At 43.3% G+C, this 15,399-nt stretch overlaps 1 protein-coding gene across 1 annotated transcript; it reads right to left on the reverse strand.

Annotated features, from left to right (window-relative positions):
* Window positions 1-5,216: 5,216 nt before the first annotated feature.
* fam163b (family with sequence similarity 163 member B) lies at window positions 5,217-10,127 on the reverse strand. The gene is made up of 3 exons (XM_086169815.1): window positions 9,827-10,127; window positions 6,485-6,600; window positions 5,217-6,034 (listed from the first exon to the last, which is right to left on the reverse strand). Exons 2-3 carry the CDS (start codon window positions 6,575-6,577, stop codon window positions 5,582-5,584), a joined length of 546 nt encoding a protein of 181 aa, XP_086025941.1. The 5' UTR covers window positions 6,578-6,600; window positions 9,827-10,127; the 3' UTR covers window positions 5,217-5,581.
* Between the last annotated feature and the right edge of the window lie 5,272 nt (window positions 10,128-15,399).

Consider the following 15,399-nt stretch of genomic DNA (forward strand, 5'->3'; position numbering starts at 1 on the left):
CAAGTGCATTTGTCTGATTTCCACTCAAAAAGAACCAAACATATAACAGGTAAAATATCTTTTTTATGCTGAACCCTTTCCCTGCCAGAATATTCCCATGCCAGAGAATAATCACCCTGCTGAATATCGGGAAAAAAAGAACAGGCTTCCTCGGTTTCGGGCACGAAAAAAATCGCATATCTTGATTTATTAGAAATATATATGTAATGTATCAATTTTACAGTCAGAAACCACAGAAAAACAAACCTCGGCATTCGGATTTTGTCTTCGTTCGATCAGCTCAACTCGCTGAGATTCGTCCGCTGTTTATCGGCATCCTTTTGCGGTCAGAGTCGACCATTTCTATTATTTAACAGGGAAAACACACATTTTGTACAAATTTAATTTGGATCCTCTTCAACATTTATTTGTCAGTTGGAAAATACAATGTGAGGAAACAGGAAAACACATAAACAGACTTTGAAGATGATTGGATTGAGAGAAAATGGCAGCGTTTGCTTGTTTTGCCCCTTAAACACTCACGTAAGCTAGAAATGCAGACGGCGGCCATGTTGTCCATCTGATCCGAGAAGAAGGCAAGACAAGATCAAGATTGACCCCGGGGATGCAAAGCTAATGTGTTGCCGATAGCAACCGCAAAACTTCAGACGAGCATTGTCGGGTAGTTTTGGATGGACTCAGAATGACCAAAAGCCAAGGCGCTTGCGCTCAATCAGACTTCAACCAAAGGCAGGTGGCTTTCAAAATTCAGAATTGAAAAAATATAATTGATATTTAAAATGATTCAGTTTTTTTTTTTTCCATCAAAAATAGCTTCCTAAAAATTAAACTCAAAATGAGATAGGGAACTGAAGAGAGGTGCTCCAAACAGAAGATATTAGCAGTTCGACAGGAACTTCCTGTCAGACAGGAAGTAGCTCAACTAGATTGGAAGGATAAAAAAACAGCACAATTCAGCCCTCGTCAACCCGAGAACAGAAATAAATACGTCAAAAAATTTAACCTGATATTAGAATTTTGAAGTTTTATTCCTTCTCACCCTCAGCCATCTGATGGAAACCTGGCTGCCGCTCACGACGGATGATTAATCCCAAAGCTGATTATCGGTCTATCATTGGTAATTGATCAACCTCACAGCTCAGGGTGGTTCTGCCGGGTCATCGGTTCCCACTTAGACTGTGAGATGCGGATCAGACTTGAAACCGGTGGCGTGTTTTACACTTCCAGCCTCTGGACCCTATAATTTCCATAATTCCTTTTTACTCTGGGACGGGAGTTTCAGGTTCACACTGTGGGACCTGGTGATTTGTTATTGATTATCTATCGGCCGGTGGAGTCGGAGACACAGCGGAGCCTCGGCAGCTCTTCATCGCCGCCTTGAAAGATCCATTAAATTATTTCTCAGTGGCATTTACTTGCATGACTAGACTATTTAAATACAGAACCCGTTATTTAATGACGTCTGAGTTTTTTTGTTGTTTTTGTTTTTCGCCGTGCATCTCGGCCCAACAGGAAGTTTAACGTCCTCCCCGCCCGCTACACGGCGCCGGCTCGCCCCGCAGGAGGCGGAGCCATAATTTCAAGTCATGCTGTAGCACTTTCTCATGCATGGCGCCCCCAGTGGTGCTCCTGGCGGCGCCCCCTAATGGCGGCCGGCGGCAACTCATCGGGACGGTCGGTTTTCTATTTTCAGTTTGTTTTGCGACAGAGGAGTTACTTTGCAGACGGAAAGGTTCCTGACACTTGAAGTACTCAGACGTGTACATGTATGTCTTGTGTGTTTTTATATACCTGATGCCTCTTTGTAAAGAACTTTGGTGGGGATTGTCGATGGTGAACCGAACTCCGAAGGTTCTGGTATCGACTTGTATTGCAGTTAAATAAAAGTTCTGATGAAAGTTCCGGCTCCGCTGATCTGATTTCGGTAATCTGCAAAAGGTTCCTGGTTAAACAGCAAAAAGTTAAAAGCGACAGAACGGCGACCTCATCACCTATCAACCGATAGGAATAAAATACCAGATGTTTGGACGGAATCAGCCAATTGGAGTCTTCGCTCAGTCGGGTTCAGTTGTACCAATCAGAACTCCAATCCAGAAAAAGGTTAAAATCTCTTGGGGAGCAGTTCTTTGCTAATCTTTCAGGGAGAATTCTGATTGGCTGGATCAAAGTTGGCGGCAGGGAACAAAAGTTTTCATGTGATTTCGTGAGTTCAGCTGTAACGCAACATCATATTCGGTCAAGACGCTGATTGTTGTCACCTGTAGAGGGCAGCATTTAGCTTGCAAGACAATTTAGTCCTCAGTGAAGCTTCTGACTGTCTTTAGACTGTGGGAGGAAGATGGAGACTTCTTCTTCTTCTTCTTCTCCTTCTTCTTCTTCTTCTTCTTCTTCTTCTTCTTCTTCTTCTTCTTCTTCTTCTTCTTCTTCTTCAGAATCAGAATCAGAATCAGAATCAGAATCAGAATTGCTTTACCACCAAGGAGCTCCACTGAACGCCACAGGAGGTCTTTCTTACCTGAAGCTATCAGACTTTTTAATTCCTCTTCCTTCAGCCGAAGCGAATATTCAAATCTTTGTACTTTTTAAGACCTTAAAACACTTGATAGCCTTAACTTTGACACTTTATATTTTATCGTATTTCTTATTCTCCCTCCTTCCTACTATCATGTATTATTGTTATGTTTTACTTGAAACTCTGGCACGACAATTTCCTTCGGGATAAATAAAGTTGTTCTTATTCTTATTTAATCACCAAGTAAATTTGCAACTACAAGGAATTTGATTTGGTCAATGTTGTTAAGCAGTTAAGAGTGAAATCAAGGCCATTGTTGTTTGTGGTGCAAAGTGGCAAGTTGTGCAATAGAGCGTTTGGAACAGTATCAACAGGGGACTTATTGATGAGGCAGGCATGCCGATGGGAACAAATAGTTTTTGTGGCGGGTAGTTTCAGTCCTGATGGACCGCAGCCTCTTGCCAGGGGGAAGTGGCTCAAAAAGTCTATATCCTGGGTGAGAGGGGTCACCCAGGATCTGTATGCCTGCAGGTTCTGGAGATGTGCAGGTCCGGGAGAGACGGTAGATAGCAGCCCATCGCCCTCTCGACAGAGCGAATGATACGCTGCAGTTCGCCCTCGTCTCTGGCGGCGGCGGCGGCGAACCGGATGGTGATGGAGGAGGTGAGGATGGACTCCATGATGTAGTTGTAAAAGTGCACCATCATCGTCTTTGGCAGGTTAAACTTCTTCTCATCTGCACGTCAAACTGACTGATTTGGAAGGAAAAACAACAAAGTGATTCAGAATTAATTAGGTTTCTGTTTTTGTTTTTCTTTTTACTCCTGAAGGCATCATGCACACACGCACACACACACACACACGCTCTGCTGCATGATTGACAGCTCCAGCTGAGGCCCCTGCTGGTCCTGAGGCTTTGGGAAAAAAAAAACCTCTATTCAGGAAACACTGTGGAGGATGTGCATTTGTTCAGCTTCTGGATTTTCAAAGTAATAGGTTGAAACTGAAGCTAGAAGGTCCAGAATGATCTTGTTTAATCATGTGTGTGTGAGTGTGTGTGTGTGTGTGTGTGGTTTGACTACCAGAGACGGTTGAGTCATCTTTTCTTTGACTCATATTAACTTTTTATTTGAAATTTGGTTACAACTGAGTTTTAGACAAGACGAGGGAAAACAAAGCTCACAGAAATCAAAACACGGCTTGAAAAAAAGAGAACAAAAGAATCAGGTTTTTTGTTCAATAGCCTTTTTTTAAATTATTATTTTTTTATGATTGTAACATTTGGTCCCTCTGCTCCTTCTTTGAGTGACATTTTTGCCAAATCATTTGTGATGTTTTTCTGTCTGAAAGTAAACATGTATCCTTCCGACCCGTGACAAACACTCCTGCCAGAGAGGAGTGAAAACACACACACAATAGATTAAACCAAAGGGAAAAACAACTCATGATTCACTTCTCCATCTTTGTTCTGGGTCAAACAGCCAGGTGTTACACTCCACACCAGCAGGGGGCAGCACACCAACAAACTCCACTTTTGTCAGAAACCGGTTCTGTGCCGTGATCTTCTTCAGGTAAGGAACCTGTAGGTGCAGGATCATCTCCGACAGTCTCAAAGTTCTCCAGCAAAGATAGAGTTGAAGCTCGCCGCCGCCGGATCTTCGATGCTTCAGAAAAGCCCTTTAAAAGATGCCATTATTTTCCTGGATGGCGACAACAACCATGACAGTGGTAACTATGAGTCTGGGGGTTAACACACACACACGCACACGCACACGCACACACACACACACACAAACATAGTGAGTTTATTCGCTATTTTCCTCCCAATCAAGGGTTTAAGTGCAATTTTTCTCACCTGCTGTTTGTTTTATCAGGATTAGCAGCTAAAGATTCACCACTTATGAAAAGTCCATTTGTTACGGTTGTTAAATTTAAAACAAAATGTAATTCTTTTGGTGCATTTACTTCCAAAGTTACTTGAGATTCTGTATCTTTTAAACTAAACTAACAGCTACTGTTTCACTCAAGAGAAACTTTTTAACTCAAATCAACAAACTAGCTTATTTTGATATCAGAAAATGTTCTGTTTGAGGTTCTGTGTCTCCTAAGAACTGAAAGAACGTCTGGAGACGGTGGGAAAATCATTTTAAATTGATCGAGTGTTTAAATGAACGGCGCCTTCTGCAGGCCACGCACACACGTGATTAAAAAACAGAAACTCACATACATTTGTTGCTACGGTAACAGCTGTGTCCTGTGAAAGCCTACAGGTATGTTTGTACAAGTACACGGTTAGAATACACACGCACACACACACACGCACACACACACGCACACACACACACACACACACACACACACACACACACACAGTTCATACTCAATGCTGTATTTCTATGGTTGGTTTCTAAAAGCTGCGATATAAACTAGTGTTAACAGGAAGCAGCTTTTGTGACTTCCTGTCAGTTAAAACAGTGACCACTGGGATGAGACACGGCCAAAAGTCGACGTCTCCAGCCGCCATCTTCTCGTAAAGGCTAGTTTTTGCTCCGGTCAAAGCTTTTGGATGGCCGACAAACAAAATGGCGGCACTGGATCTGAATCAGACCGCCGGTGATAAACACGGGCGGCAGCTCTGTGCGGTTGATGATGCCATTCTTGATTCTACGTCCGGTCGATGCTAAACATAGCATCTGGTCTCGCGGCCACTCAGCACAGCGCTGACCAGGCATCGGGAGTGGATCGAACCAACCGCTCAGACCGGGAGGGATGGGGTTCTTCAAACAAACAATTGAACGTAATTTAGCAGGCGGTTATCCGTCTTGCAGAAGCAGCTCTCTGGCGCCTCCTGCTGGGACTCCTCACACCCTACAGTTTGTTCCCTCTGCCCCCTGCCGGTCAGACTAGCATGACCGTCTAATTTTAGAGAACAGATTTGACCGAGGTCTGATCAACCGGCGGTTTAGCTAACTAGCCAACACAGCGCTCGTCCGCACATACAGTTGTTTCGTCATAAATGGTTTCAGGTCTGACGGGGCGTGCAACATCGTCCCGCCGGCTCTGTCTCTCCTAGACGTCGGTGCTGACGCTGTGAGTCACCACCTCCCTCATGGTAACGGAGTGGATGAGATTCAGCTTCTGGTAGAAGTTAGCCAGCTCCGCCGGCAGCTCCAGGTCCTCCTGCTGCACCGTACGGTAGCTGATGCGCCGCCCGCCGTTGCAGAGCCGCTCGGGATGCTGCAGGTAGAAGGGCAGCGAGCAGCGGGCGCACGACGGGCAGAAGGCGTGACCCCGCTGGCATCGGCGCGGTGGCGGAGGTGGGGAGTAGCTGCAGGGCCCGTTAGCCTCGGTCAGGAAGGTGGGCGGGTATGTCTCCGTGTCGTCGCTGTAGTTCTCCGGCGTGGGTGGCGTCGGGGGGGCGGACAGAGCCAGGGGTCGGGACGGCGACATGGTGGAGAGCTCCGGTTCCTCCTCTTCTTCATCATCCCCCTTCTCAGACTCCTCTCGCTTGCAGCAGTAATACTAGGCAGGGGAAGCGTCGGGGGTTAGCCATCATTTTAACAGCAGACAATGAATGAAAACAAAAACAATCCTGGGGGGGAAAAATAAAGTCCTGATTTGGTTGCAATGACTTTTGAAATGTTATTAATCTGTGATTGTAATTTACTAAATCATATTTGAAATGAAGTGTAGTAAATCAGTTGACTACAAAAGCTCCTTAAAAAGGTTAAATTAGAAAAAAAAAGGTCGTAAAATTTAAGTGAAGGGAAACTGCAGGCTTGTTCTCTTGCAAGCTTTATTGAAAAGTTGTTTTGCCATAAAAATGGGAAAATCCTAACTGATAAAAATAACATGTTTTTTGCTTTATTACTGAAAGAATCCTTTTTTCTACAAACATGGACGGTACTGTTTAAGGTAATGCAGGAAAACAAATTAAAAACTTAGCTCCGTGATTGTTTGTGCTCTTCGTACCTGCAACCTACATAAACACAGTACGGCGACGATGGTCAGGAGGATGACTGTTGCCAGGATCCCACCTGCGATGACCACTGTCCCGGCTGACATCCGAAATCCTCTCCATCAACAGCCTGTGTGCGGAGGAAGAGCAGGATGGGAAAGGACGGGTGAAGACAGGTGAAACCCCTCTTTAGCTGGTTAACGCCGATCACACGGGTCAGTTATTTTCTGTGACGGCTGTTAATGACCGCTCTCATGGCCACAGCCTGTCACCTTTTGTTGTAATGTTTGGTCAATTTTTGAGTTTCATTGCTTTTTTTCCCCGCGGTACAGGTTGTTGGTCCACAGAGCGTGACCCCAACAACCTTCATCTGACAACCAGCCCAGCTCCTCGGCTTCTTGAGCGGAAATTAAATAAATTCTACCTTTAGACGCCATATTTGTAGGTCCGCCATTTGACCATGACAACATTCTGGCCCCACAAGTGATCAAGGCTGTAGATTTAGAGAAATACTGTTTTTCAGACTGAGTTTCTTTTCTCATGTTAAGACTCTGGTTTCTTCCTGTTTTATTAGGAAAGGTCTTTTTTGCGCATTGCCTTCAGCCTCCTATTTTTATTACTTTTTCAGGTTTTCACGTCATCGACATTCAGAGCGACGGATTAAAACAAAACATTCTGACCGAAGGAGCTGAATCATCTCACAAAAGGTAAAACAGATGAAAAATAGATAAAAGAAAGAAATATGAAACAAAATAAGATGTCATGAAAGGCAGAGAAAATAAGGCAAATAAACAATATTTATTTAAAGAACCTTGCAGACTCCATGTTGGTTCCAGAGGAAACTGTGGTGGCTCTTGTTGATGGCATTGGTCTCTTTGGTCTTGTGTGGAATCAGAATTTGCTGCTTTTCTGATTTACAAGTGATTTTTAAAGTCCTTAATGCGCTACTTTCTTTTTCTTTGAGCTCCGCCGGAAGGCGAAGGTGAGACGTCAGCGAAGGCAAGCAGCATAATGTGGCATAATTACGTAACAGTTCCATTATTCATCTTATTATTCTTCCCCCCAAGCCCCTCCGCCCCCCGTCTTTCCCCCCCTTACTCTCCATATGTTTTATGCAACAAATCTAAGCCCTAAATCACAAATTAAATGCATTAGCGTCCGCAGAGGAGAGATTATAATCCCGATGGGAAACAAATTCTCCCCGACATCATGACGACAGCCGATTGAACACATTTCAACCCATCACCCCCCGGCCGCCCTCCATCAGGATCATAGACCTCAGTTATTCCTGCGTTCATGTTTTAAACAGCGCACGTCTCTGAACGACCGTCTGATAAATAGTCAAACAGGGTGAGGATGAGGATGAGGATGAGGATGAGGATGAGGATGCCCCCCCTCCGCCATCACATGATGATGACGACACGACCGGGCACCATCTGAATCTCAGGAACCTCGCAGGAGAATAGAAGGTGGACAGTGACTAACAGAAACAACACAAAATGACACAAAATTTTACTGGGTTTGATTTAAAGTTATTGAGTTTCTGCATAGTTTCTGCAAAGGAATTCGCTACATTGATTTTTTTTTACAGATGTTTTACTCTCATTTCTAATTATCTGTGTCATTATTGGAACCCAGAGCCTACGATTAGCTCCAAAAATTAGCACTGCCCGATTCATGAGAACCAGGATTTCCATAATGTCCTGTGGAAATAGAGATTTTTAGAGCTTAAAGGAAACGTCTTACCTTGATGCTAATTTTTTTTCTGCAGGAAACCTGAACACAGTATCAGGGAACAGCCACAAAGCTAACACCCAGAAGCTGATGTTGACAACTTCAGCTACACCTGTTCTGTTTATGTTGGCAAGTGGATATTAGCATCTTCATTTCACAATTTTATGTTTGTCACACATGTTGTAGTAACATGGAAGCTAATTTACACGTAACATGGAAGCTAACCAGTAAGCTAACTGTCTGCTCGTCTTCATTTGGATAACAACTCCGGCAGTGCCCTGTTTCGCGCTGCATCCCTTAAGATTTAGTCGCGCTTTACATTTTTCTGAATTTTTCCCTCGGCAGAAACATGCTAAAAATCTGTTTTTGTGATGGAAGCTATAGTTTGCACAACCGGAAGATAAACATAAAAACAACGTAGACGAAAAACAGTGCTCTTTCCTAAAGACATGCAGTTCCGTCGATGAAAACAAGAGCGCTAAAATAAGTGAAAGACAATGAATCACACGAAATAAAAACGGCATCTTAAATGAACAGACCATAGAAGCTTAAATAAAACAATGATAAAAGAAAAAATGAAATATAAATAAATGAATAAATCAGAAAAAAAACAGCCCATTTCTTTTTCCAAAACACAGATTTCATCATGGAAAATTTTCAAACATCAACCCTTACTTTGGCAGGACAAGAGTTCACTTCTAGTCCTGCAAACATCAACTTCCCTCAAATGAACTCATCGGAAATGGTTTGAAAGACGCGTCACTGTCATGAAAAGACTCATAAAATCCAAAAACAAACAAATAAAAAATGTTGCCAGTTTAATTTGTGACTCACTGTCGCCCCCGAGGGGTGATCGATGGCACTAAGGTATCAGTACAGTGACGTCACAATTCTTTGACCAATGAGAGGACAGACAAGGGGCGTCTGGTTTATTGAAAATTGATAGAATAATATTCATTCATATCTTTCATTATGTTATAAATAAAATAACATATATATATATATATATATATATATAGCTATATATACTCAAAAAATGTCACGTATGAATATTTACTTTTAGTTGTAAATCAATATTTTGAAGTCAATATTTTTTGTAATATATCTAAAAATAAAATTCAAATATTTTTTCTCGTGTTTGAGAGTTTATTTGGCCACTTTTTTATTTATTTTCTTCATCCTGCTGATTTCGAAGTTTTTTTTATGTTTTTTTTGTTCCCCCGGTAGAATCAGGACGCACCGGTTCTACCGAGCTCTTTCCCGCTCCGATCGATTAGTTTGATCACATCGAGAGAGAAAAAATACACTTTCGATCGACGTGCTATAGATCAGGGCCTGACACCCAGCGCGCGCGCATAATCGAACTATTGATTATTGAAAAGTGTAAAAGCTGAGGTTATTCTCTGCAGCGAATCGATGAGGGCCCAGATCTCAGATCGATAACTTTGAAAAAAACATTAAAATATGCAAGAACCCTTCCGTTCCGCGCGTGACAGTCGCTCCGCGTAATTACGCGCCTGTGCCGGACCTCATCCAGCCACCAAGAACCGTCCACTCGGTTCTGACACACACACACACACACACACACACACACACACACACACTTAGGATGTTGAACTTACCCATCACATCAGTGTTTGGATCATCATACCGGCTCCGGGCGCTCCGGTCCGCGGGCACCGGTGGGTCGAGTTCCGCGGTGGCGGGAGGGGGGACCAGGGTGGAGGGTTACCGGGATCCGGTGTGGAGATCCGCCTCGGTGCGTCACGGGAAAAAGCCAAAAAAAAAAAAAAAAAGAAAGAATCACCAGTTTGTTTTGGAGGTGCGAAAATAAAGTCCACGGTTCGTCCTGGAGGTGCCAAGTCCGGGTGACCGGTTTGGTCCGGTTCGGTCCGGTGACACCTGAGCAGTCAGCCGGTTACAGCCGGCGAGTCCCGCGCCGTGGCGTGGCGTGGCGTGGCGTGGCGTGGAGGGGAGGGGACGGGTGGTGGGTGGGTTGGGAAGGGGGGGGGGGGCTATCATCCGGTGAGGGCGGCTGGGAGGACGGAGGTTCTGCGTACCGGATCCGGTCCGAGGTCCGGTTCCGGTTCTGCAACATTCAGATGACCCCGCCGTGTCACGGGAGCGCGCATCCAGGTGGACCGGCTTACATCCGGGAGCGCGCACGGTAGCGAGCGGAGATAAAGAACATAACTATTACTTTATATTACCAAATTAATGTATAAAATGTGACGGAATTACCTACACATACATACATAATTATATTTAAAAAATCAATACTTTTTTTCTAAAATCGAAATATTATTTTATTAGTATAGTATTAGAATAGTGTATATGCAGTATTTTATAATAAATTCAGTTACTATTATTTTTCATTTCATTTAATATTATTAAATTAAACAGTCATGTGACGTGAGGTGATGACGTTTGGACGTCTTCAAATTGTGTTTTTTTTAAAAAGAAAAATGATTTTCCTGATTTTCAGAATTTCAAAAGCGGAGAAGTTTTGCTGCCAGAATAAAAGGCATTTTGTAATGCTATTGTTGGAATAAATCACTGGCCCTGTCAGAATAAATATAACATCTTGTCAAATTAAAAGTGATTTTCCTGTCAGATTAAACATAATGTGATGACAGAATAAAAAAAAAATTGTGACAGATTCAGTGTAACTGCCTGTCGGATTCAATATAAGGTCCTGTCAGAACAAAAAGTGATGTACTCTTGGATTAAACACACCGTCCTGACAGGTAAAAGGTTATGTTTTGTCAGAATAAATCCAATGTCCTGTCCCATTAGAAGTGATGCTCAGTAATCCGGCCTCCGGCCCGCTGTGTGATCGGGGCACCGGTCAGAGCGGCATCGGGCGGAGACAGCAAATATTTTACAGAGTGAATAATTCAGAGGGCGAGGTGGGCTGAGATTACTGCGTATTGTGCCGAGGAGAGCGTGTAATATTGATGAGCCGAGATGTCGGAGGTTATCTCTCCCCCGCCTGCCGCTCCACACGGGGAGCGGGTGATGCTCCCCGACCCTTCGAGGCCAAACCTCCACTGTGGGTGCACAAGGTTGAACAGGAAGGAGACCTCGGCGCTTTCTGTTTACATTAAAAGTCTGAGAAAACACAGCAACTGCAACCATCTCCATGGAAATGAATATCTATCAAATCTGAAAAAAGCCTAATATTCTATATTTCAAAATGTATGTGAGCACTTTCTACATTCCTTTATGTCAATTCTAAAAAGTTGTTTATACACACAAACTCAGACACGTGTACTATTATCTTTTTTAAAAATACAATACAATACAAACTATTACACAATATTTTATATGTACATATACACGAACAATCGTGTGTGAATATGTTTATATATACATACATTGCCAAGTAGTTTTCACATACAAAGGAATTTGCTGCGGTTTAGCGTCACTAAGCATAATATCAGAAGTTAGATTAATGGTAATAATAAAATTAAACTAAAAATGAAAAACAAGAATTAAAAATTTTAAACAGGTTCCCAAAAAGCTTTCATATATATATATATATATATGTGTAAAATTGGATGCCAAGTTTACAACAAAATAGTCCCTGGAACTCCCCATTTCATAAAATGCGGGTTCTATTTTTTTTTTTTTTTTTTTTTTTTTTTACAAAGCTCTGGTGCCTTGATAAATATAATAAATTAGACTGTTCTTCATCCCCCCCCCATCCCCCTGGCACACCTGACACAGCTCGAAAGGACAAGCCCGGCCTGAGTGGGTCCCACCACCCAATCTTGATCTGCATGGATCTGTTTGCGGCCCGGCTCGTTGAGTCTGACAGAAAGAGTACAACACCGTCACTTTGTCGAGACACAACAGGTCACAACAAACAGCTGCACAGAAAATATTGTTTAATTTAAAAGTTTGAAATATTACCAGGAAATTTGCCAAAATAATGAAAAAAAGTAATTTAGTAATTACCAGTAATTAAAAGTAATAATTAAAAAGTAAGTAAATAAATAAAAAAAGACTCTTGAAAATGCAACATTTTCTGAGCAAAGGAACCTAAAATTAATAAAATAAGACCAAGACCAATGATAAGATTGATGTTCTATCATTTTCTTCCGAAAAAGCTGCTGCTACACCCAAATTTCCCCTGAGGGGATTAATCCCACCTGGGATTAATTATCTTGTCTTAAAAACTAACAAAAATCCTTCACTGGATCTCAAGAAACAAAGACCTCTTAACCTCACCGACATTAATTATGTATAAAATTGTTTTATTTATACTCACAACTGTTCTGAAGAGGAAATAAACAAATAAAAAATAAAGAGTAAATATCATTGGAAAATTGAAGATCTAGACAAACCCAAAAAATCGGAAGTGGGGTTTTAAATAAGTAACACAACAGAAATAAATATGGAATAAAGAGAATAATATAAAAACAAATTAGTAATATCTCATCTTTTAGTATTAATGTTAGATCACAGAATCCAATTTATAAACTGTATCTTGGCTCTGGAAAATTCTACCTGACATGTGGTATTCATTTGCTTATTTACTTAACTTTTTTTAAATAAGAGTTGTTAACGGAAGGCGTTTTTATTGTGGTACTACTTTTTTGCCGCTTTCGAGCGCCTGTATTCTTACGCGCACCGGAGGCTCAGAAACGGAGGTCATTGGAAGCGGCGGAGTGATTCGGCCTGCCCGTCTCAGCTCGGCTATTGCTAATGCTAATGACCGTTGACTTTGGACGCTAGCGAAAATGTCCGGGCCGCCGTGGACGCGCCGCGGCGTGTCGCCGCTTGAGTTTCCCCCTCGTTAACTTCGCCGGTACAGGCATGCTGCCCTCTACGTTAACGTCATATGTGTTTTTTGTCCACATCATCACAGGGTAAGAGATGCCCCTGCTCTACATTTCAACGACGGTTCGGGTTTAGCCGTGGTCTAGCTAGCTGTCGCCGTTAGCCCTGCCCGGTTCCCGGTTCTTCCGATTTGAAATGTCTCAAGTGGTTTTCCCTCCAAAATATATGTACTTGGACACGCTATTATGTTTTGTACGGCAAAAGCAATATCTATTTGTGTGTGTGTGTATATATAACAAGGGGACAAGGGGCGCATTTTTGATTAAATGCATCACCAAATGGATACATGATGGCTCCAACACTTTACTATTAGCTTTATTTACATGTACAGGTACTCGTGAAGGGGCAGTTTAGTTGCTGGCATTTTTCAAAGCAGTGATGAAAAGGGAATGAATTTAGTCTAGAATGTTTCTGTAAAAGGTCGTTTGACTCTCAAAGGTAACAAAACATTTGGAAGTTTATATTCCAGTTTTTTAGTCATTTTAGCATAACTTGATTGAAACGCCGTTATTGTAGTTTTGTTTTGCGGCGGGGGCGTGAGTGCTTTGAGTCTGCAGGTTTGAAAGGCGGATCTTGCAGAAGGACACGTCAGAATCGGAGGGCCGACGGCAACGGTCGGCCGCTGCCCGAGCAGACGCTCATTAAAAATCCGACAAGTCTCCAGCCTCTGATTCGCGATGAGGTCAGCCCTGACCAACCTCCCTGCAGCCACCTCCTGTCGCAACAAGTACAGAAAAACAAGACACCCAGGTTCTTCTGAAGCAGAAGGGATGATTTCCAGCATCGCAACAAGGTCAAGTACGAGCTAACGGCGGAACCACGAGACGATCTGGCTTATTTTTATATGTAAACATTGAAAGGAAAGGCAGTGAATCTCCATCTGACGGACTGGAGAAAGGACTAAGGGATGTCGCAAACAGGCACATCCAGGAAGTGGAAAGATCCCTGTTGTTTTCAAGGTTCCCTGCAGGCGTCGATGTGTTCCACCTGCGTCCTGTCAGTCACTGGCCATTAAGTCAGGAAGGCCTGTTTTCAGCCTACATCTGATCAAGATGGCGGGTTGGTTACTTGGACATCCTGAAATGGAAACAGGGTGACAAACAGCTAGAGACAGCTAGTCCAGGACAGGGCCAGACTCCGGGCGGAGGGCTAGGGTGTGGTGCCACCTAGCGGTTCTGCACAACCAAAGCTAGCCTGGTTTTATCTTTATTTATTTATTTTTTTTACATTTGTGACCACAAATGCATGATGTCTCACAGAGAAGTAAAAACAGGGTTCTGGAAAAGTGGTCCCGGGATTGTTTTCCACCTACTTCAGTTATGGCATCAAGACTCTTTAATCTTCAACAAACTTGAGTCTACACTTCAGAACTTATTCATCAGATGCTTGCATTGTCTGAAGGCCTTGAGACTGAGAGAGTCTGACTAGGAGTTTCTTACTTTGAAAGAGCTAGGATGTGCGTCATGGACTGGCGGGGCTGTAAACACTGTGGGGATCCAGTCAGACCAGCCGGAACCAGGAGCTCCAGTTTTCAGTGGCAACTTTCAGCGTGAGTTGTTTTCCTGGCAGATGTACTTGATCGATCCGGCGCGTGAGGCACCCGCTGTTATTTAGTCTGGAGATTCCAGAAGCCGGGGTACCTGGCAGCCATGCTTTATTTTGGTTTCATAACAGTTGTCTGAGGAGTGTCAGAACCGTGGACCAGAGCTTCCAGGAGGGAAACGCAATGATGCGGGTTCCCAGCGATCTGCGGTGTTTGTAAAATATATAGAGATTTCCTCAAGTTACACCCCGTGATGTCACGCCGCCACTGCCTGCGTCATCACCCAGCAGCCGCAGCCATTACAGGCTGGATCCGTTTAAACACCTGGGATCCCAGGCCTGCACAAACAGGCCCCTGCGCCCCAGACAAAACAGAATGAGGAAGCCCTCCCGTGTCTGGTTTGTTCCCAGCAGTTAAAGAGGTGAAATATTAGCCCGACTCCCAGGAGCGGCACAGAGGTTACTCCTCAGTGAAAACCATTGCTGCACCTCTGGAAGACTTTTTTCAAGAAGCCTTCAGAGAAAGTTTAAATAGCCCTCTGTGGCACAAAGGAAAGCACACCTTGAAATAGACAATGCAAAGCTGTCAGTCCAAGATCTAGAATATAGACTAGAATATAGGTTTCTATAACAGATAGAAACCAGTGAGAACGTGGCGAACGTCCTGCTTTCCCAGACCGCCGAGCTCAGCGGTCACATGACATCCTGACCTGTCCATTGGTTCAGACAGTGAGCTTCCACTTTCCACTCTTCACGTGCAGTCAACATTGCCATTTTGTGTGTGTGTCTGAAACATCAGTTTCTGATG

The sequence above is a fragment of the Fistularia commersonii genome, chromosome 22, assembly GCF_037954325.1.
Source record: "Fistularia commersonii isolate RoL2024-O1a breed Wild chromosome 22, RoL_Fcom_v1.0, whole genome shotgun sequence".
Classification (NCBI taxonomy): Eukaryota; Metazoa; Chordata; class Actinopteri; order Syngnathiformes; family Fistulariidae; genus Fistularia; species Fistularia commersonii.